This window comes from Mytilus edulis, chromosome 8 (genome assembly GCF_963676685.1).
Source record: "Mytilus edulis chromosome 8, xbMytEdul2.2, whole genome shotgun sequence".
Classification (NCBI taxonomy): Eukaryota; Metazoa; Mollusca; class Bivalvia; order Mytilida; family Mytilidae; genus Mytilus; species Mytilus edulis.
Window position 1 is genome coordinate 58,148,761 of NC_092351.1, and position 23,773 is coordinate 58,172,533.

Here is a 23,773-nt window from a genome sequence, read left to right on the forward strand (position 1 = left end):
CATCTCAGAAAAGCAGATTTGTCTCTGGGACAAGTTTGCAATTATGCTGAGTGCAAAAGTTGTTCACCTTAATTTTTGGAGTTAAGTCAAAATGAAGTTGATAACTTGGTTGGTATTGGTTCCCTGATATTTGTCCTAAAATTGTTTGGCTCTAGCACCACTGTTAAAAAAGTTATGCCCTTTTTTCAACAATTTCCTTAGAGGAATAGTTGTTTTCCTCAAGGGAAATCAAATTTCCCTAAAGGAAAAAGATTTTTCCTCATAGGGAAATTGTTTTTTCCTCAAGGGAAATTGTTTTTTCAAGGGAAAAAGATTTCCTTCAAGACAACAAATTTCCTCTAATGAAATCATTGTTTTTCAAATTTCCTCCAAAGAAATTTCTGAACATCAAATTTCCCTTATTTGTTCTTGTTAAACATTTCTTCGCTATACCATGTATACAAACAGTATGAATATAATTATTACAAGACTGTATAGTTGATGCAAATGATATTCAAAACTTTCATAAATGTTTGACTCAACATTTTAATGACATTGAAAATTGATAAAGTCTGACTGTTTAGATCTAGGTATTGTTCATACTTTTTATAAAATTTAACTATGATTTATAAAAAAAATTTGTAGCAAATGATTCTGTTTTCTTTGTAATTGTTTCAATGCAATACATTAATAAGCAACCAATTTGAATGTCATACCATTTGTGGTGTTCTAAAGAATTTGTTTATATATTTGCAGATTAAATAATAAAATATACACTTTTCGTGTTATTTTAAATTAAAATTTTCTTCTGTTTCAGCTTGTGTACAGTTTTCAATCCACTACGTAAGAATTCAGTGAATACATTATTCCATTCACTTTATAACATGTTCCTTCAATTCTAAGAGAAAACATTTTTGCAAATTGTTCTTCAATGATCTTCTTCCGTATATTTGATATGAGGAAGCGATATAAATGAGTGAATAAAACTGGTGTTCCTTTGTTCTGCATTCTCCTTTCTTTCGAATAATATATATAATATGTTGTAGCTTTTATGCAATAGTGTTTTTGTGTATCTATGATAGAACTCCATTTTGTTTATTGGCATTATCATGTGATAATGATGAAATTTCCTGTTTCTTTTTTGCAGGAAAGCACACATTCCAGTTCAAATTAATCCAATTATGCACTTTGTAAATAAATTTCAACTTTAAGTTTCCTCTTCAGTAATGACCTATTGATCATGAAAACCAAGATGTCTGATCACCTATAAATACACAAAATAAACAAATAAAATGTTATAAATGGAGAGAGAAACAGCAATAAATGTTTTTCATATGTATCTTTCTTTATTAAAATTCATTAAGTAAACTTGAACCTTGCGAAAAATAATTAGCTGTGATGTAAGACTAGAAAGTATAAAACGCAAAATAAAGTAGTCGCGAAAAATTAGTTGATTTACATTAGTCCAGTCTGTGTTTGCAGAAAATTTACATCATAGGTTGCCATATTCCTATTGTGCCGGTCCAAAGTTCAGAGCCTGTAGTTTTTGTAAGTTTAGTCTGACACTAAAATTTAGTGGTTGTTGTTGTTGTTATTTCATACCGGTTATATTTATTTTTTGTAATTTATTTTGTAATAAACTAGGCAATTAGTTTTACAGTTTGGACATGTTGGATTGTTTCAATTTTTCATCTTTGGGTCTTTTATAGCTGCCTTCTTTGACTATAGGGTATGGATTTTCTCATTATTGAAGGTCGTCACAGGCCTACAATTGCTTTCTTAAAGCCATGATAGTTTTCATATTTAATATACCACATCTTTTAATTTTTATAGTAATCATGATTATCATCTTTCAAGTTCAACAACTTTAAAAAATAAATAAAAGTGGCCTTACCATTTAGGTTTAGTTTGCTTCTGCAAATTTTAAATTGCCTATCATTTCTGCTGTTTATAATTTCTCTGTATCTTCTATAGTTCTTGTCCTATACATAAAAGAGTAAAAGTTATTATTGAATAGCATCTTGCATCAATATTTTTTTTTGCTGTTTAATGTACATGATGTATATTAATGTGTGTTTAATAAGAAGAGTGCACACACTGAAATGTCTCGCCTTCTTTTACTAATCATTGATAATATGTTGATAGTCCTAAGTATAAAGCTTTATCACAACTGTCACATAAACTTAATATTAACCAAGATAAATAAATAAAGACTAATGAACCATGAGAATGAGGTCAATGTCAGATGAACCATGCCAGGCAGACATATACAGCTAACAAGGCTTCAATGCAACAACTATAGTTGACCTATTACTTATAGTTTAAGAAAAATAGACCAAATCACAAAAACACTGATCAATGAACCGTGAAAATGAGATCAAGGTCAAATAAAACCTGTGCCACTGACATATAGATCAAAAAATATTTCTATACACCAAATACAGTTGACCTATGGCTTATAGTATTTAATAGATAAAGACCAAAACTCAAAAACTTAATTTTGACCACTGAACCATGAAAATGAGGTCAAGGTCAGATGACATCATCCCACTAGACATGTACACCTTACAATCATTTCATACAACAAATATAGTAGACCTATTGCATAAAGTATGAGAAAAACAGACCAAAACACAAAAACTTAACTATAACCACTGAACCATGAAAATTGTCATAAATAGCATAGACACCTCTTAGTTTTGAGAACAACATGCGTTAATTGTGCAAGTATAATCATTGATAAATCATGCACAAGATTGACTTTTTTTAAAAAGCCTATATATTGAAATTTTCTGAAAATATTGCATGCATTTATTAATATGACCAATTTCAAGAAATGCGCAAAGATGTGAGATGATTTATATAATTGTAATTTCAGGAATTTACAGTAAAGGCTTTCATCCCCACTGCATTTTGCACTTTTCCCACGTCAGGAGCCAGAAGTTATGGCCTTTGTGACCTTTGTATGATTTTTATTTTAGTTTCTTTTTTAATATCAAGAGTTTAATATGACGTCCATTATCACTCAACTAGTATACATTTTTGTTTAATGGCAAGCTAAAGCATGCCTCACAGGCAGGGATCCAGGAGGGTTTGAGGGTTGGACATGTTGGAACCCCCCTTTCTACATTGTTCTTTATTGGACGATCAATGCATTTGAATTTTAAAATTAACACCATTCGAACGTAAATATATTTCAAAATTAAGATGCTGCAATGTACAATCCCAGTAGAGCTGGGAAGATGGTATAAGTCATTCCAAAAGAAGAAAGGACATGCATGCAATCTGTGTTTAACTGCAATTGGCAATGAATTCCATTATTTATTTGAATGCAATTCTTTATTAGTTAAAAAATATCAGAAATCAGCATATTCCAGAGTACTATGTGAAATATCAGAATTAAGCAAAAATGAAAGGACTAACTGTCATTGACAAATATTAACTTATTATTTAAAAATGTGTTTATATTCATTTCAAAGTTAACTAAAATATTATAATGTTAAAATATTATAATATAAAGTAATTTTCCATATATTTTATTTCTAAGTTGTTTTATTTATTTTTTTAATTGTATGTGATTGTATTTTGTAATTTACCTCTTGTTTCACATGTCAATGTGACGGAGTGTTTTTCAAATAAAGCATATTGTATTGTATTGTATTGTATTGAATGGGGACATGTAGTTGGACCCCCCCCCCCCCCCCCCCATTTGTCTTTGGTTAGGAACCCCTCCTCGGGTTGTGGGATTTTCTCGTTGCATTGAAGACCCATTGGTGCCCTTTGGCTGCTATCTGCTCTTTGGTCTTTTGATACATTCCCCATTTACATTTCGATTTTATATTCAGTTCTATTATAAATGTTAGACTTCTTGTTGATTTGGTTTCACATTTCGGCTTCGTCAGAGGAAAGCGTTCCAGAAATAAAATAGCCTTGCAAGACGTCATAATTATTTGGACTAGATTTTCACCACCATCAACATTGTAAAGCTTGTCTCACTGTGGAAGAAATGAGTTTGGCGCGTTTACAAAAATATAATTATCTGTGCTGACAGGGGAGTGTGTGTGCATACCATTATTTAAATTTTTGTCTAAACCTTCTTTTTCAATATTTTGTGCATTTCTTGGTAATATACTGTCAGACCTCGAGTGCTGCTTTACAAAAACGATCAACTTACAAGTAATGTAGGGGAAGGAAACTAGCTAAAAAGACCAAAAATAAGCCACAACTAATGGGGTCTCATTGGGGGTTCTGTTCACGGATCTCGCTTTATAGTTACTATTTATTTTTTTTAGATTCCCGCATCCCGCTTACACTATGTAAGTAAACAATTCTAATATTTTTGTAATTTCCTATGTCCCGCTAAACTTCATTTCCAGTTTTCACGGCACAATAATTTGACTATTAGTGACACTAAGTACTGTGGTATTTTCAGTGGGTATTTTACCAATAAGGCCATATATTTCGGTGTGTAGAAATACCGCAAAGGAATTCTTAATGGCGCTGACTAAGAAGAAAGTTTTTGCATTAAGGACACCAGAGACATATATACACGTGTGTATATATGTCTCTGAGGACACTAAAACGATGTTTTAAGATCACAGAGAATATGGATATATAGGAGGATATGATTAAATACCTCATATCTGTAAAGTTAGGTATCAATAGATATTGTAATTTTGAAGTTAAATGACTTTTTAATCAACGCGTGCCACTCGGCACGTGACCAACGGCTTATTGCAAATTCACTAATCATCATGTTCAATCAACCTAATCCAATACACAATTGTCTTTTTATCGTTACTTATTGATTAATTAATGGTTGTTGTTGAATAAACCTAACGGTTTAGCGTGGTAAAATTTCAAGTTTATGAAAGAAAAATAAAAAAATAAATGAATTTTGTGTTTTAAAACTTTGCCTTTGTTATATTTTGTTTTTAAGGAAATTGCTATGCAAGCTTTAATTTAAATTAAAGAACCCTATTTTGAGATACAAGTTGAGACAAAAATGCTTTTGAGATTTCGTTTCCTTGTTAACAACACAAGAGTTTACATATATCAGGGGCGTAGCTAGGTATTCATTCAACTGTAGGCACCAATCAGCAGGGGGTCTGGGGGCCGCTTAAGGACCCCATCAGGTCCAGGGCAGCGCCCTGGTAGGGGGTTCAGCCCACCCCCACGGAAAACGGTTTACAGCGTTTTAGCTGCAAAATTTTATTTACAAAAATATTAAATTTACTGGTTATTTAATCATAATAATTATAATATACATGATGAAAAGCTCGAAGAATTATGAATAATGTACTATAACATCTGACTGGTGAATTGAATAACGCAGACAAATCCGTACTATAAAAAAAAAAATACAATATGCATTGCCCAGCGTAGATCATCGTATCCCTTCAACTAAGCAGTACACCCTGTTTGGTATTATCATATCTATTCCGTTCTGATTTATATATACGTTTAACTTATTTAATACTAGTAGTACATATTGACGATCCTTCATTAAAAAAAAATAGGCACGTAAACAATGATACTACTATATAATAGAACTATCCTTTTGGCTAGACATCAACCATCAATCATTTGAATCTTAAACCTTCACCCTAACCACACAAACACATACATTTGTACAGCCATAGTCGATGCCTAAAAAATTCAAGAAATTCATATTTCTTTATATCCTCTACTGTAAAATCCCTACCTGCTTAGGAATTTTGAATAATTGTGGCCATTACACGCAGATTTGAGAGTACTCAAAATTACTGGAAGCCAGTTGATTGATTTATTTTTTTACAACCAGAGTCAAATATTTATGCAAGTTCAGGACCGTTGAATTTATTTTTACAATAAATACAACTTGGAGCTAGGTCCTGTAATAGGTGTCGTCCAGGACGAAGGTCTGGAAATTTAAAAATGCCATGTATTGGGAAATGAGGAATTATTGGATAGGAGCAGAAATTTTACCTTTCAGTAGACCAACTACGAACTCCTCAAAGAGTTGCATTCTCTCTACAACTCTAAGATTCGGATTTAGTCCCCATTCTGACCAGACGTGACTGCGTATTTATACATCCTGCACAGCCAAACGGACGACCAACATTGGCAAGTCGGGTGAAGACAAAGTGGAAAGATGGTTGAAAACTAACAACAACTAATTAAAAAAACTCATGTGTCTAAGTTGAGGTTCATTCAAGTTTTTCTTGATAGAAGTGAAATGATCTGAACCAAAGTTCTAGTTTATAGTTTCTATATAAGGTAAAATCGTAATAACATTCAATTCTATCCAATATTCCATTCACTAAGAACGAGAGACTAGCATACACACGACATTCGATAATTAAAGAGTTTTGACAACTTCACCGGCTTTCATCTACATTTAACGTTGTTTCTTATTTTTTTTAATAAAAAAAAATATTTGTGAAAAAATTATGTGTAGGCACGTGCCTAAAGTGCCTAACGGCAGCTACGCCCCTGTATATTATCATTATACCTTGAATGAGTGACATATGCATGAGAGTATGTGGTGTCCGTGGGGTTCTTCAAAATCCGATTACAGAAGTAATATAGAAAACTCCAAGAGGTAAAATTATATTACGTTTTAAAAAGAGACTATAAATCATAACTGTCTCCTATGAACAATAACTTTAAAACTGATGTCAATGCTTTTTTTTTTAACAATTCATCTTTATTTCAACAATTGAAGATGAATACCATTTTATTTTATAATGTAATAAGCATCGTGATGTAAGAAATATAATTCACAATGTGTAGGCGCGAATCTAGAGCTTAAAGCGGAGGTTTGGGGGAGGGGGTACGTGATAAATGTTTAAAATACTAGAGAAGTTTTCTTGTTATATAAAACCATATGTTTTTCAATAAATGGCAAACTTTTTGTTCATCCGGCATATGGTTACTCTAAATAAACTTTTGATTAGTTTAATTATTTGATTACAGATGGTATCTACCCGTTTTGCAATTGCTGTATCACCCTAAATGAGGCTAATAAAGATATGTATAATAAAATATAGAGGTAGCAGTCTTGGATTGTCTTAATTAAATCCTTTGATCCTCTAATTATCAAGTTACCCTCTGGCCAATGTAATTATGACTTGTGTATATTTAAAGAAGTTACTATATATATCTTTATTCTCATAAAGCAAATGCATTACATCGGTACAGAGATAACAAATACAACAATAAATATTTACAATATGAACAAAACAAGCGAGAGATGTTACAAAAGTTACAAGCCAGGAGTACAAGCACGGGCCGACAAACACAAGTATTTATATTTTCTATAAAAAAAAAACCAAAGCTTCTTCAGAACTGGTTTTCTTGTACTTGACATAACTTCAGAGAATTTAACTGTATTTTGCCGTTTTGTAAAATATGCAGTTAAAAACTCTTTTCGTTTTTGATTGAAAAATTTGCATTCAAATATAAAATGATATTCGTCACCTATTTGTCGATTGTTACATAGACTGCAAAAGCGGTTTTCTCTGATTACGTTTTGCCATCTTCCTGTTTCAATCGGCAACTTAGTATTAGTCGTTTGAAACCGACAAAAAACAATAGCGTCTTTGAAGTCCAAAATATTAAAATATTCTGCAAATTCAAGTTTTTCTTAACATTTTTGTAGTTTATACCTTTTGACGAATTTTGAATGAGGGAATTCCAGTTCTGAATATATTGATCTAGCAATCTCTGCTTTATGACAGTTTATAACCATTCTTTATTAACAAAATTTTGTGACTCCCATATGTTTGAGAAACCACAATCTTGAAATATTTTTTGTATAAACAAGATCCATTTTATCTGGTTATCATGTAGCGACAACGTGTCACCCTATTCAATATATAGTAAAGATAACATTAAAAAATATTTTAAGATTTTCAAGCGGTGTGGTTGGGTGTCACGTTGACGGGGGGGGGGGGGGGGGCTGGGTTCACCTTAATTATGATTAAAACATGTTTTTTGTACTGCCTCTAATCAACAGAAACTAAAATCTCATTAAAAATGAAAAATCAGAATATATTTTAATATAAAATTTGTAGAACAGAAGTTAAGTATCCCATTATGTATACATGCAGAGACCAAAGCAGCAAAGATATAGTCAATAGAATCTATTTGCATTTGCCTATGTTCTATCCTTATAAAACCTTGCTGTGAGGCATGGTCCCTGACATCAGAAAAATGAATGAAGTATTGGCAACTGGACGTTAAGCAACCAAATATAAATCCTCACTTTTCCGTGAAGTGTTCACTATTATTTGTCTTTTTAAAATTAAAAGGATTAAAAATTCCCAAACTGAAAAGAGTTGAAAATACTTTATTACTTTAGAAGTAAAAATTATAACAGACAGAATAAATACGGCAGAAACAAACAAATGGGAAAAAAATAGAGAACAATTTAAAATACCATATATACATGTTTAAACAGTATACTAGCAGATTATGAACGGGTCAAGGTTGAGCGAACGTGAATTTCTACCTATTACACTAAAAAGGTGACAATCAATTTTTTTAGGCACGTGTCGAATACACATTCGATAACTTTCTAATTAAAAAAAGGTATAATTGTAAAATTTAAAATTATGAATTTTTAAAAAGTCTATTTTATATGCCATGTCCTTTGTAACAGTTGTATCATTCCATCAGGTCCTTAGTGCACATTTTTGTTCTTAGTGCACTAAGGAGATCTATTGCGGTATTACTACGGACCCCATATATTTGAAGCTGTTCAAAATACTATACATTATAGGTACGTGTATCAGATTGAACAATAATTGTCATATATATAAAAAGAATAGGTAATCTGGTATGAAATATGTCCACTGGAACGACCGTGCAAGATAAGTGCTATATATATATTATAGCCAGTCAAGGTCGTTAAAAACTTCCATTTGTTGTTGTCCACTGAAAACAAGCTCTTGAATGCACGAATCCCCGTTTTATTGAGGCTTGTTTAGGGGGGTATCAATATCCCATATCCCATTAAGTTTTTATCCCAATATCCCGTATCCCTATAATGTTTACCCCTCATATCCCAATAAATATTTTTTACAAATATCCCATATCCCTAAAACTATTTTGAAATATCCCAAAAAATCATTATAAATTCATTCCCAAGCCCATTTTTTCCTCATCATCACAACGTCAACAATTTTGACTGGGAAAACAAACTGTGTTAAAGGAAATTTACAGTGCATACATCCAGTGTTAAATAAGAATATATATGTCCAAAAGATGAAGTTTTCCATCGTAGAGCCTTGTATAACAATCTCTTTTTATGTGATCTTAAACGATAAATTTAGTGTAAGGGGTCTAATTTCAGACCGTGATGCATATGACTGTAAAATTTCATTTTGATAGCATTATTTTTTCATTGATAAGAAACTTCATCCTACACGTTAACCTATGTTGGAAAGAACAGAAGGACTCAATCCTGTCTCTTGTCCGAGATTGCTCTGACATCCAACGCTTGTTTTGCCAGACAAGCTGAGACTGTGGGACGTCAGAGCACGTCCATATCAAACAAAAAGTGGATATTTAGCATGCAAGTTCAATAACTCAAAATTTAACACAGGAAAGTTTTCTGCTAATGTACCTACATTACACTTTAACTGTTGCAATATTTTTACAGCAGGCAAAATTTGCACAGCCCTTGCTTTGCAAAAAAAAAAACAACACAACATGATCTTGAAATTTATGAATTACATAGATCCCAATATTTTTGTTACTTTTTTTTAATTTCCTTCCTCACAACACCAGTAATAGAAAGAAAATATATTAATTTACATTGATTATTTAGTAATTATTCGTTATTAACATAGTTTATACGGCGAAATATCTACTTTTTGATATGGGACGTGCTCTGACGTCCCTCGGTCCCAGCTTGTCTGGCAAAACAGAGCAATCTGTGAAACGTGGAGACCTCTGAAGATCCTCGCCACATAAAAAACAAGAGGTAAAACACTAGAAAATATCCTGTAATCATATAAAGCATCAAAACAAATAAAAACATTGACAACACTAGCAATAAGGCTTAACTCATTGAAGATGGATACATCTAACAAAAATCTATGATTATTTCAAGAAATATGAGCATATAATATATAAAAAAAGATGTGGTATGATTGCCAATTGCCAAGAGACCATGTGACACAGAAATTAACAACTATAGGTCACCGTACGACCTTCAACAATGAACAAAGCTCATACCGCATAGTTAGCTATAAAAGGTCCTGAAATGACAAATGTAGTTCTAACAATTCAAACGAGAAAACTAACGGCCTAATTTATGTATAAAAAAATGAACAAAAAACAAATATGTAACGCAGCAACAAACGACAACCACTGAATTAAAGACTCCTGACTTTGGACAGGTACATACATACAGAATGTGGCGAGGTTAAACATGTTAGCGGAATCCCAACCCTCCCCTTAACCTGGGACAGTGGTGTAACAGTACAACATAAGAACGAACTATACAAATCAGTTGAAAAAGGCTTAACTCATCAGATGGATACAAATAGAAATACATCTAACAAAAACAGAGAGTGGACGTGACCGAGTACTTGAACATCCCATAAAAAAAAGACACTCAGTACAGATCTGAGAGTACTCGCAGTTACTGACAGCTAGTTCAAAGCCAATTACAACTAATAAAAAGTAATGCATCTGAGACTAAATTATCAATCATTACACATCCAGCATCCAATTGCACGGTAAACACCATCTCCGTAAACATGAGGATGTGCTATCCCGTTGGAAATAAGTTTTCTACAGGTAGAACCAAACTTCAAAACCAAATCTAGAATTTAGAAAAGATTTTAAGTGATTTGTGGTAACGAAATCCCTGACTTAATAATTTACCAGTATTACATATATTTCGTTCATTAAAATCCAAAACGTTACAACAGACACGGGAAAAGCGGAGAAGTTGTGATTTACAAACACCGTAAGATAATGCAAAAGGAACATCACCATCTAAAAAAGGAAAATTAACAATAAGGAACGAGGTATGGAAAGCAAAACAAATACTTTTAAAATTATCAGTACACATGAGCATATAAATATCGAAAATAGATCAATACTTTTCGCTTGGGTTTGGATGACTTTTAAATAAAACGACCATAAACTCAATTAAAATCAACAAAGCACTAAAATGACCTTTAATATTAAACTTTTTTGGGCAATGTTATCAAGGACTATCAAGTGAGATGTAAATATTTCTGTACTTGACTTTCAAATTCCACATATTTTTTTTTCATGTTAAAAGTTCAATATCCTTATAAATGCATCAATATCCCATATCCCATTTACTTTTAGGACAAATATCCCATATCCCTAAAATTAAAATGGCAAATATCCCGTATCCCAATATACCCTATACAAGCCTCTTTATTAATGCCAAATTTATTTGTTAGTATTTCTTATTCTTTTTCTTATGATTTTATCATATTTTTTTTGTGAAATTTTCTGTGTGGTTGAACATGAAATTGCCTCCGATGCTACAAAGAAAATTTGTTTAATGTCAAATGTTGCAATATATGCTAGTATTACACGTGGACAGGATGTTCCCCAAAAAATAAGTTATACACACCCCTAGGGTACACGCTATAGTGTCATATGGAAAATTACTGGGTCACCTGTAAGATGGTAATCAGCCATGCAACTAATCAGGTTACTTAACTGACCATGTCACTTCAATTTAAAGTTTATCGGTAGATCAAAATGATAAATTCGTTTTAATTAAACATTTCAGATCTAAAGGATTTATCATTTTAATGAAGTGAAATAATTAAACCATATCGTATTATTTTCAAAAGATTATTTATTTTCATATTTTTTTTATCTATGCCTGGAAAGAATTGAAAACTGTATTTATAATTTTTAAATTTATTTTATAAAAAATCCGTGTAGGTCTCATGAAATGGAACCATGCACGCATTCCTACTTAAGATTTATAAAGGAGTAGGTTCAGTAAGACCCTTTTCGGCCCCAAAATATAGCAGTTTACTAAATTGTATAGTACGTACTAGAACCGTCGAGCACCTGTTTGGGATATATATATACATAAGTTAATTTACCGTAAATAACTGCGAGAAAATGAATAATACACAAGTTGATAATTGTCTCTTCTCTGCTCATTAATTTGCATGCAATATTTTCTCTGATTTACTTGTGAGATCACCGACACTAATAATAATTACCTAAAAAAATAGGTGCTCCGTACTGGAAGATCATATCGGATCCTATCAATTTATTGGTTCCATTCCCCAATTAAATGAGTCTACACGTCTCCTTAGAAAAAATGCCTTGCGTCTGAACTACTAAGTACTTCCATATAATTTCGAAAACAGATAATAATCTATTTCACTGGATGAGATTGGGCTGACGGATTTTTAAATGGAAATGTATTAATTTTTATTTATAGCTAATTTTTATTTATAGCACAAGTTTTACAAGGCAAGATTATTCACCCTGTTCGCCCTACAAATCAAATGGTTGCCTCCTTACACCTACACGAGCTAAAACATATACATATGAACATTTGATATCATTTATTTTGTGTGACAACTCTTCACCAATGACCTGAGTGAAAGGTTGACATGGGCAGATCCAGAAATTTCCATTTTTTTTATTTTTTTTTTTTTTTGGGGGGGGGGGGGGCAGAGAGGGATGCTTGCTCCAGTCATGCTTCAGTGATTCCCTATATAATCAACAAAATATTTCACACCAAAAAGGGGGGGCGGGGCTTTCTCCTTAAAAGAAATCTCTGTTTTCAGGCATAGGCTCATATAAATTTGCCTTTTGAAGAACTGAAATAAATATGAAACGGCTAATGAGTTTTCAGATGCTTTACATTAAAATACATCATGTACATACATGTGACATACACAATTATATATAAATGTAGAATCAAATCTTGATAAATGTATGTAATTGAAATTGTTAGCTTTAAACATTAAAAAAATGAACTCCCAAAGTTTAAACACAATTAAGAATGACCATGTACATGATGTACATGTAGTCTGTAATGTATGCCATTGCCATGAAGCTAGATCATTGTAGGTAAACTGTCATCTATTCCCTTAAATCTTTGTCCCCAGTCACCCCAAGTTTGATTTAAATTAGGGAGCTTCCATTTGATTTTTATGGGGGGGCTAGGATGAAATTTGAAAAAAATAGGCAGAACAGGAGTTTTGAGAAGAAAAAAAAGGCAGGATGAGACACTAGCAAAAAAAAAAGTCAGGACGACAATTTTGGTAAAAAAAGTCAGGATAAACTAAAAAAAGAAAGGCAGGAACGAACAGAGTGAAAAATAAAAAGGCAGGACAGAGATTACAGCTAAAAAAAAAATGCAGGATAAAATTTTTCATCCTAGCCCCCCCCCCCCCCCCCCCCCCCCCCCCCATAAAAATCAAATGGTAGCTCCCTTAGTCAAGTATATATCTACTCTATTAGGTCTCTAGTTTGGATAGTGTATAACTTGCAAATTAAAATCATACTCCTTCCAAATTTCTTTCTTTAAAATATTATGGATGAAATAGCAAGTAAAGAATGAAATTAAATTGGATGAAATGTGTCAATTTTTTTGGTAAAGTAGTATGTCTGAAGTTGTCAAACTTAATGATAGACCCTTCAGGGGCGGATCCAGTCATTTTAAAAAGGGGTTTCCTAACCCAGGACAAAAAGGGGGGGGGGGTAATTACATGTCCCCATTCAAATGCATTGATATTCCAAAAAAGGGGGGTCTTTGACACATTCCCCATTCCCATTCTCAATTTTATCATGTAGTTGTCGTAGTTAGTTTTCGCATAATTACTTTTAGTATAAGTTAACAGAAATCTATGAAACTCAAACACAGGGTTTGTGACCAGAGTTTTTGTCCAGAGTTTAGAAATTACATGAATTAGGGGCCAAAAGGGGCCAATATTAAACTTTGTTTGATTTTATAGAAAATTGAATTATTGGGGTTCTTTGATATATATATATTCCAAATCTAACTGTGTATTAAGATTCCTAGTTTTTTGGTCCTGTTTAAATTGGTCTATCTTAAGGTTCAAAGGGTCCAAAATTAAACTTATTAGATTTTTAGTATGGGCCCAAATTTCAAGTTGGTCCAAATTGGGGTCCAATATTTTACTTTGTTTGATTTCAAAAAAATTGAATATATATATATGGGGTTCTTTGATATGCTGAATCTAACCATTCATTTAGATTTTTGATATTTTGGCCCGTTAACAAATTGGTCCACATTGAGATCTAAAGGGTCCAAAATTGAACTTTATTTGATTTCATCAAATAATGAATTATTTGGGTTCTTTGATCATGTTGATATGCTGCATCTAACCATGTATTAAGATTTTGAATATTGGACCATTTTAGAGGTTAATTGTCAATTTAAAATTTTTAAGTACTTGGACCACATTCATTCAATGTCAGAAACCTATGCTGCATCAACTATTGAATCACAATCCAAATTTACAATTCAGAGTTGTATCCATAAAATTGAGAATGGAAATGGAGAATTTGTCAAAGAGACAACAACCCGACCAAATAAAAAAACAACAGCAGAAGGTCACCAACAGGTCTTCAATGTAGCGAGAAATTCCTGCACCCGGAAGCGTCCTTCAGCTGGCCCCTAAACAAATATATACTAGTTCAGTGATAATGAACGCCATACTAATTTCCAAAGTGTACACAAGAAACTAAAATTAAAATAAAACAAGACTTACAAAGGCCAGAGGCTCCTGACTTGGGACAGGCGCAAAATGCGGCGGGGTTAAACATGTTTGTGAGATCTCAACCTCCCCCTATACCTCTAACCAATGTAGAAAAGTTTGAATTGAATGTTGTGTCCATACTTGCTCCAACTGTTCAGGGTTTAAAGTGTACGTTTGTATCAAGCTGAGCCATGCATAGCATTCTTATTGGTTATTTATATATTAATTTGAAATTTTTATGAGTTAGACACATACAGATTATACTGTAAACAATATTTCAGAGTTTAACGTAGTCAAGCAAAACAAATCATAGAAGAATAGTTGAATCATGTTTTTGTTGTCCAATGAAAAATTAGAACGAACACCAAGAAAAAGTATGGGAATGTTTGTTTTTTAAACTATTGACCCGGGTGAAAGTCTTTGAAAGTCATGACAGACCAAAAGTTTGTGAAATGAAATAGCACAAATATTTCATTCTTATTAAATATTATTGTATATAAAGAAAATACTGATGTTTAATAATAGTTTTTACCCTTTTTATGTTTTATAGGACAAGAAATATAGAAAAATAATGAAAAATATAAACAGTTTCAATAGAAATGAGCGACAAAACAAGATAAACAGAATACAACAAGGCCTAAATGGTAAGACCACTTCTATATACTGTAAATTCAGAAATTATTGCTTGCATTTATTATTTTTCAGGGAATGGACAACTTATTGTGATTACAAAAAAAATCTGCATCAATTATATATACATGATATATATATATGTTTCTGTTATCAAAATATGATTTCTTATTTTTGCGATACTCACCCAGTCACATTAATCGCATTACTAAAAACCTCTGGATAATTTCTGAATTACAGTAATAAACATGATAAAAGTAATTGCCTTTGAATGATGACTCTTATAAAAATAAGAAGATGTGGTATGGTAAATGAGTGACTTATCCACCAGAGTTCAAAGAAGTGGATGCAAGAAATTAAAGGCCAATGATGGGCTGGCCTTCAATAATGAGACAACACTTCCTTTATAGGTCAGCCAATAAAGATCCCAACATGAAAAGATTTAAACAATCCAATTTAGTTCAACATGTTCAAAAACAATAACAATTAATAAAAAAATATCATGTCTGTGAGCACTCAACCTCTTACCTGACCATAATATAAGACAGTGGTTCAAATAACACAGCATATGAACATTCTATAACAACTTTTGCAAGTGGCTAAACTTTAAATATCACTGCAAGGCACTAAACAACGAATATTTAATCTTGGACACAAAGCACTGAAATAAGAAAACTCATATAAAGCATGACAAGTAAGAATATCAAATGAAAGTTTCTCAAATGTTAAAGTCATATGAAACGAGTGAGTGATGAAAAATAAAGTTTGTCCAACTTTTGAACCAATGCATGTATACATCATAAACTTAGTCCTCTGTGCACGATTTTATCATTATTTTCACAAGTATATCATATAAATCGTCAATTTTTTTTTCTCTCTGTTTGTTATGATTTAACAAATAATGCTGCTCATTAAATGCCGTGTTTTGAAGCTGAGTTTTACCGATTGCCACCTTATAGTAAACAAATAACAAAAAGCATGGGTATTGAGCACGTGTTTAACATGTATAATCAGCTATTTGTTTATTTCAATGACAGATCCTTGCATATTGTGGTCACCGGATTTTTACGAGGAGGGTTACGCTCGGGTCACTATGTATATATATGGAAAATATGTATCGGCGAATTGCTTCCTGGAAGCAAGCAATTAAAAATAAGTAAACTTCTTCTAAATGTGGACAAATTAAAGAATTTTCCTCAGAAAAAAGTATATGTACTTAAGTTGCATAATGAAAACTATCCATTTAGTTATAAAAAACATAATTATTATACATATTTTTTTTTAATTTGAGGTTTCTTATGACTTTAATTAAAACATGATAAAATAAGCCTATTTATATTGCTGTTTTTTTCTCCATTTATCATGTTTATAACTTCTTTTTTTTATTTTGTGTATTTATAGGTCAGATATCTTGGTTTTTATGATCATCGTCAGGTCCTGCAAGTCTATACTGAAGAGGAAACTTATTTGTTAATACTTTTCTACATAATGTGCTAATTGGATTAATTAATGTGAAATGAACTCAATTGTGTGTTTTTCTGGAAAAAGAAATAGAAAAAATTCTACAAAATTGCTATAAACAAAATGGAGTACTATCAAAGATGCACAAGGACACAGTGGTGTAAAATGTAACAACCTACATATTCACTGATGGATTATGGAGAAATTAAGAAAAAAATAGTATCTTTGTCATATTTGTTGTCGAAATAAACACATGCGTTATCCATTCATGTACATAATATTATGTACATGGCTCTCCATCATATCAAATATACAGAGAAGATGTTTGAAGAACAAGTTGCCAAAATTTATTCAACCAATTGAAGGAAGATGTCTTGTGAATGGAATTATTTATGCACTGAACTGTTATGTAGGGGGTAGAATAATTATACACAGCAGCTGAAACAGAAGACAAGTTAATTTGACATGAAAAGTGTTTATTTTATATAATCTTTTGTATCAACATGATCAATAATTCAGTCTAGGAGAAAATATATTTATACTGTTTGTCAATGTTTGTACTGTTATGAAATTTTTATAGAGGAAAAACATTTCCTTAAGGGAAATTTGATGTTCAGAAATTCCTTAGAGGAAATTTGAAGAACAATGATTTCCTTAGAGGAAATTTCCTCAAAAGAAAATTTGAAGCGGCAAATTTCCTCAAAAGAAAAAGAATTTCCTCAAAGGAAATAATTATGCAGCAAATTCCCTAAGGGAAATCTTTTTCCCTTGAGGAAAACTCTTTTTCCTCTGAGGAAATTGTTGAAAAAAGGGGCATTACTTTTTCAACAGTGGTGCTAGAGCCAAACATATTTAGGACAAATATCAGCATGATCAGAGAACCAATACCAATCAAGTTATCAACTTCATTTTGACTTAACTCCAAAAATTAAGGTGAAAACTTTTTCACTCAGCGGAATTGCAAACTTGTCCCGGATACTGTTAATATTCTTATACAAGACCTGTTTATTTTCTCTTGCTTATGACCTTAGATATATTATTGCTGTATGTTAATGCTTATGAAATTAGATATATTATTGCTGCATGTTTATACTTTTGACCTTAGATACATTATTGCTGTATGTTGATTGTCACTTGCTTATGACCTTAGATTATTGCTGCATGTTTGTTTTTAAATGCTTATGACCTTAGATACATTATTGCTGTATGTTGATTGTCACTTGCTTATGACCTTAGATATATTATTGCTGCATGTTTATGCTTATGACCTTAGATATACTATTGCTGTATGTTGATTGTCTTTTGCTTATGACCTTAGACAAAATGTTAGACATGTTAGATATACTATTGCTGTATGTTGTCTTTTGCTTATGACCTTAGGGACAACATCAAAAGATCGATGTAGGATAAGAAACTTAAATCAAATAGTTTGGGGGTGGGGGGTCAACATTGCTGCAAGTTTTGTTAATCTAAAATCGATTTTACATATATCCCTATTGGTCAATCAATTTTTCCCAAATTAAGTTAAGAGAGGGGGTGTGGGGGTCAGTGAAAAAACTATGTGAATTAAGTTTTTTATCCTTCATTGAACTTTTGATGTCGTCCCTTAGATATACAATGTATAATATTGCTGCATGTTTATGCTTATGACCTTAGATATATTATTGCTGTATGTTTATTGTCACTTGCTTATGACCTTAGATATATTATTCATGTTATTTGTGCAGGTTTATTGACACTTGCTTAAGTTATTTTATTGCTGTTTGTTTAATTTTCTGTTTTTGTTTCACACATTTTACTTGATGGTGTTATCTCAGTGAAAGATGAAATATTAAAACACAAGTGCTTTATTTGTTATACCAATTGTAATGTTTTGTCTTTTTGAAAATGATATTCTCAAATGTACATAACTTAAATTAAGAAGTGTTGAAATTAAGTAAGGATATGGTATGTGATTGCCAATGAGACAACTAAAAACCAGAGATAAAGGTATTTTCAGCCAGTGACTGAACAGCCGTCAACAATGAGCAAGACCTATCAACATTTAAATGTCTGCATGAAAAAAACACAAAAACATTCAAATGGATAAACATAAGACACTGTGTGCAATGGTGTGAAAGCTATATATGCAAAACTATATACTGAAAATTCAGAAATTATTGCTAGCAATTGTTAGTGCGATTTTTCTCAATTTCATCATTTTTTTTGTGTGCAAAATTTAAAATAATCCTGTTTAGTTCATAAAAAATTTCAATATGCAAGTGTATATTATTGTGATTATAACCCTGTCACTATTTTCACAATAATAAAAAAAGCAATAATTTCTGAATTTATAGTAGTTAAATTTTTGACACATAGTGATTTACTTTCAATTAAGCATGCCTAGACAAAAATCGTAGAACACACAATTATATATTTCTACAATTAAGATTCAAAGAAATACTTGTACCCATAATAACTTAGTCCGTTTTGTGAAATTGCTTCACTCATGCAATTAGAGGATTTTTTTATGTTTTCTTTTTAGTTATATCACTTCCCATGTGAACAATTATTGTTCCCATGGGAAAACATATTGTTCCCAAGGGAAAAATTATTGTTCCCAAGGGAAAAATTATTGTTCCCATGGGAAAAATTATTGTTCCCATGGGAAAAATTATTGTTCCCATGGGAAAAAATATTGTTCCCATGGGAAAAGTATTTTCCCATGGGAAGAAAAGGAGTTCCCTTGGGAAGAAAAATTCCCTTGGGAAATTTAGAACTTCCCATGGGAACAAACAATTTACTTATGTTCCCATGGGAACTTTAAAGTTCCTATGGGAACTCTAAACTTCCCATGGGAAAAGTAATTTTTCCCATGGGAACTTTCAATGTTCCCATGGGAAATTCTAATATTCCCATGGGAATTATCAAATTTCCCATGGGAAATGTACTTTTAATCAGCTGCAGTGACAAGAGTGACAACAGTGACAAGTTGGGACATATGGCATTTTTTTAATTTTTCAATAATCTATCACTGGGCAAATTTTTTTTTTGATATCTTGTAAACCGACAAAGTCAGATTTGCCGATACCGGAATGGCAAATTTGTCCCGCACAGTGTTATGTGATCACATTTCTGTGTAATATATCTACAAATTTTAACATTTAAACTGTTTTGAATTGCTATGGGTGGAGAAATCTCACATTCATAATAAATAAACTCATCATAGATACCAGGAATAAATTTAGTATATACATGTACGCCAGTTTCGTCTACAAAAGACTCATCAGTGACGCTCGAATCCAAAAAAGTCAAAAAGGCCAAATAAAGTACGAAGTTGAAGAGCATTGCGAACCAAAGATCCTAAAAGTTTTACCAAATTATATATATTAGATTTAGAATAATTGACCAAATGAGGTTGCACAGTTTGGATTGTTTATACATACAGTGGCCGTCTTAATCTTGCAGGGAGATGAGAGAGTTTTTTTTTTTTGCGCTGTGTCGAAGGCATCCCTTGTGACTTTGAGATGAAGAACAGCAATAAAAAGCGCTGTTCATTTGCATTTTGTGTGTTGTTTTGTTGTTGTCCATGTACGAATTTTATGTCCTGGATGGATATCCCATATCCTTTGTTTGTCTGTTGTACTATAATCCAAAAACTCAAATGGCTTCCCTTATATGATGCAAGTGTAAATAGTCAACATCTAATACATAACAAACCCTAAATGATATTTCTAGATTTTCACCTCCCCATATATCCATTCCGTCATCATATGTTCCAATGTAAGTAAAGTATGCACGACTGATCGCAAATAATCCACCAGCCATTGTCGGTGACCTACAAACATACATTGTATGTTAACAGAGACCTATAAAGTAAGCATACGTTTCTTTTGTTTAAAGCTACAATACTCACTACATTGATAAACTCCCAGTGGCAAATATTTCTGGCCTGGATATTCATGACGAAAGAGTATCGAAGTTAAAAATGAATACACTTGGTGAGGTATGTAACAAGGACGAACCGGGATGGACATGGAATATTTAGACTGCAACTGCAAATCTAGGGTACATTGGATGGGGACATACATTTAGCGTTGTAAACGACCACATATGTACCCCTCAAAGAATTGTTGTTATGGTGCTTAAAGTATAGAGAGCATCATACTCTCTCTTCGCAATGTATTGGATGTTACGTCCAAGTTCTGATGGGGCCTTTGTGCATACCCCTTAAGAAGACCGTAGTATTTTGGAATGTTTTTAAGAATCTATTTGTGTATTTTTCTCACAGAAAGTCGAGTTTTAAAATGCGTTTTAAAAACATAAAGATGAGTAAACCAAACATTTTATTATAACTGATGAACATTTACTTGTACGGCAAATAAGCTTCGTAATTTCTTCTTTTCTGTTCCTTTTCCGGTACAGAATGCCAATTAAAAACCATTTTCCAATCAAATCCCCCGGCAAACATGTCATTAGGACCTTGGAATCGGAAGCCAAATGTGTCATCATCAATAATATCTATACACGGAGTAACTACAGTCGTCCAGTTTCTTTTTATCCTATCCAACATGGGTTCGATCCAGCCTAAAAATATTTTGACTGTAACATTAATTGGACGATATATCGTTTAAAAACTTTTCGATAATGCAAAATACAAAAATTCCCTAACATATAAAAAACCTTCTTTATCTGAATAATTTAATTTTCAACTTATGCGAATGCATTCCCCCCTCCACCGATTATGACTTTATATGATCGTCAGAGAGTTAAAACAATTTTAATATTTTTATTATTATTTATTGCACTAGCTATACGACGGATTCGTAGATGGCCTTTTTTTCGATGATATATTTTGTTAACAAACCGTACGTTCTTTTAATACAATGCAATGACAGATCATCTTCTTTTTATAATTAAATTCATAAAGTGTTGTTTTCATTTTTTAATCGATTACCGTCCTAAATGTAGTAAGATTAATTGAAACTTGATGTAATAAAAGGCTGATAAGTTATTAAATCATATGTATATACATGTATGTATGAACATTTGCTGATTTCGAAGATATCAAAAAGGGTACCATCTATAAATCGTGTTTAAATTGTATGTGTTCAGGAAAAAATAATTGAAAACAATGACAGAGCCCCCCCCCCCCCCTTTTGCTCACCCAAAAAAAAAAAACACAGGATAGAATCATAAGCGCAATAAAAAATACATCAAATACGCAATCATGGAAGTTGTGGTCCCAAGAAAATGTTGATAACAAAAACAACAGTGAAATATTCTGTTGTTTTCTAATCTTGAGTCGGGTTGATGTCTCTTAGGCAATCACACAACACTTTCGTATTTTTTCAAATACATTGTATATGTTAGACATTCCATACCTTCAGCGCATTCGATATGTGAATCCAAAAACACCAGCACAGTCCCTGTTGCAACTTTGTATCCCCTTAGTCGGGCTCTAACAAGACCTTCTCTACTTGTAGCTCTTACGATTTTTACTTTCGGATAATCCTCTAGGTACTTTTCTAACGGCTCTCCTAAGTGCGCTGAAAAGTAACCCACATTTAAAAGATTTAAGAAGGTCGACCCTGATTATGTACTGTATATATACACTCATATATACATGTACTTGATAATGTCCCAATTCAGGAGCCTGTAATTCAGTGGTTGTCGTTTGTTTATGCTTTACATATTTGTTTTCGTCCATTTTTTATATAAACAAGGCCGTTAGTTTTCTTGTTTTCTTGTTTTACATAGTCATATCGGGCCTTTTATAGCTGACTATGCGGTATTGGCTTTGCTCATTGTTGAAGCCGTACGGTGACTTACATGTATAGTTAATTGTTAATGTCTGTGTCATTGTGGTCCCTTGTGGACAGTTGTTTCATTGGCAATCATACCACATCTTCTTTTTTATATTGAAACTTTTTGCCGTTTTTTGGGGTTTTTTTTTTGCATACAATTGCGTGTATGGATCTATATATGAGACATTTACCTATCAATTGTGTTAAAGGAAGAGCACGTACACCTGAATTTTTTTGTATCAATGTCACGTGTCGCCTATCATTATTTGCTCTTTGTTCCGGTAAGCTGATATCTGTCATCTAAGTGGGATGTTTTACTGATTAAAATGCGTATAAGGTTATAAAAATCATGGTTAGTTTTAGGTTTTCTGTTTGTCCGTCATTTCATCTGTCTGTTCGTCCGTGCGTGTGTCCGTTAGGTTAAAAAAAATCAGTGCCGATCAATAATTATTAAAATAGTTATGTCCCTGGGAAATATTGATTATATAAAAACAAATAGGGGTTGTTAGCGCTGTCATGTGTACAATTCTTGCCAGATATTTATTGCGCTGAGATATTTATAAAAGAAGTTTGTATTTCTTGACAATGAATGCACAGATAAAAGATGTACAACGCTGGGCACATTGGAACTCTGTTCTTTTATTATATTTTAATTCAATTGTGATTTAAAGAATTCAAACAGTAGTAACAATGACTTACGCATGTCAGACCAGTCGTCTGCTAATATCACTTCTCTAAGAAGATGCTTTGGTGTTCTGTTGATAATACTGTGTACGGATCGTAGCAGCACAGACCAAGCCTCATTATGGAATGTAACGATGACACTGACGTCGGGTAGATTTTCAGGATATTTGATAAGTTTGCACCTGGAAATAAAGATATGTTTTAAATATGATGTGTATATGGCACTGACGTCGGAAAGGGTCTTACGGAACATGGGGATAGTTTGTCTTCATACATCGTAAACTAGCAGAAATTGGTCAGTCCGCTAAGATTTTTTAACAAAAAAGCAAATTTCGACGCAAAATTCAATTAAGTTGTAATATTTTTCAAAGAAATAAGATAACTCTTTTTAATAGCTCATAACGACTACTTTTCATCTAGATAATATATTTTAATTGTTTTAAAATATCAGAAAAAAAATGCATTCTAATATAATATGATATGGCGAAAATGAACAAT

General features: G+C 32.2%; 1 protein-coding gene and 2 long non-coding RNA genes across 3 annotated transcripts in view; 1 reads left to right on the plus strand and 2 right to left on the minus strand.

The window, feature by feature from the left end:
- LOC139485953 (polypeptide N-acetylgalactosaminyltransferase 5-like) overlaps window positions 1–23,773 on the minus strand; it is a 35,465-nt gene that overhangs the window by 8,385 nt on the left and 3,307 nt on the right. The window contains exons 3-6 of the mRNA XM_071270633.1: window positions 23,291–23,457; window positions 22,169–22,333; window positions 21,155–21,371; window positions 20,505–20,622 (exon numbers count right to left, since the gene is read on the minus strand). Of these exons, the coding sequence (XP_071126734.1) occupies window positions 20,505–20,622; window positions 21,155–21,371; window positions 22,169–22,333; window positions 23,291–23,457 (667 nt within the window). The remainder of the gene's footprint in view (window positions 1–20,504; window positions 20,623–21,154; window positions 21,372–22,168; window positions 22,334–23,290; window positions 23,458–23,773) is intronic.
- LOC139485954 (uncharacterized) lies at window positions 1,131–4,522 on the minus strand. The gene is made up of 3 exons (XR_011655433.1): window positions 4,073–4,522; window positions 1,874–1,961; window positions 1,131–1,243 (listed from the first exon to the last, which is right to left on the minus strand). It is a non-coding gene; the product is annotated as an uncharacterized lncRNA (long non-coding RNA).
- On the plus strand, window positions 12,295–17,357 carry LOC139485955 (uncharacterized). The gene is made up of 3 exons (XR_011655434.1): window positions 12,295–12,401; window positions 15,265–15,358; window positions 16,746–17,357. It is a non-coding gene; the product is annotated as an uncharacterized lncRNA (long non-coding RNA).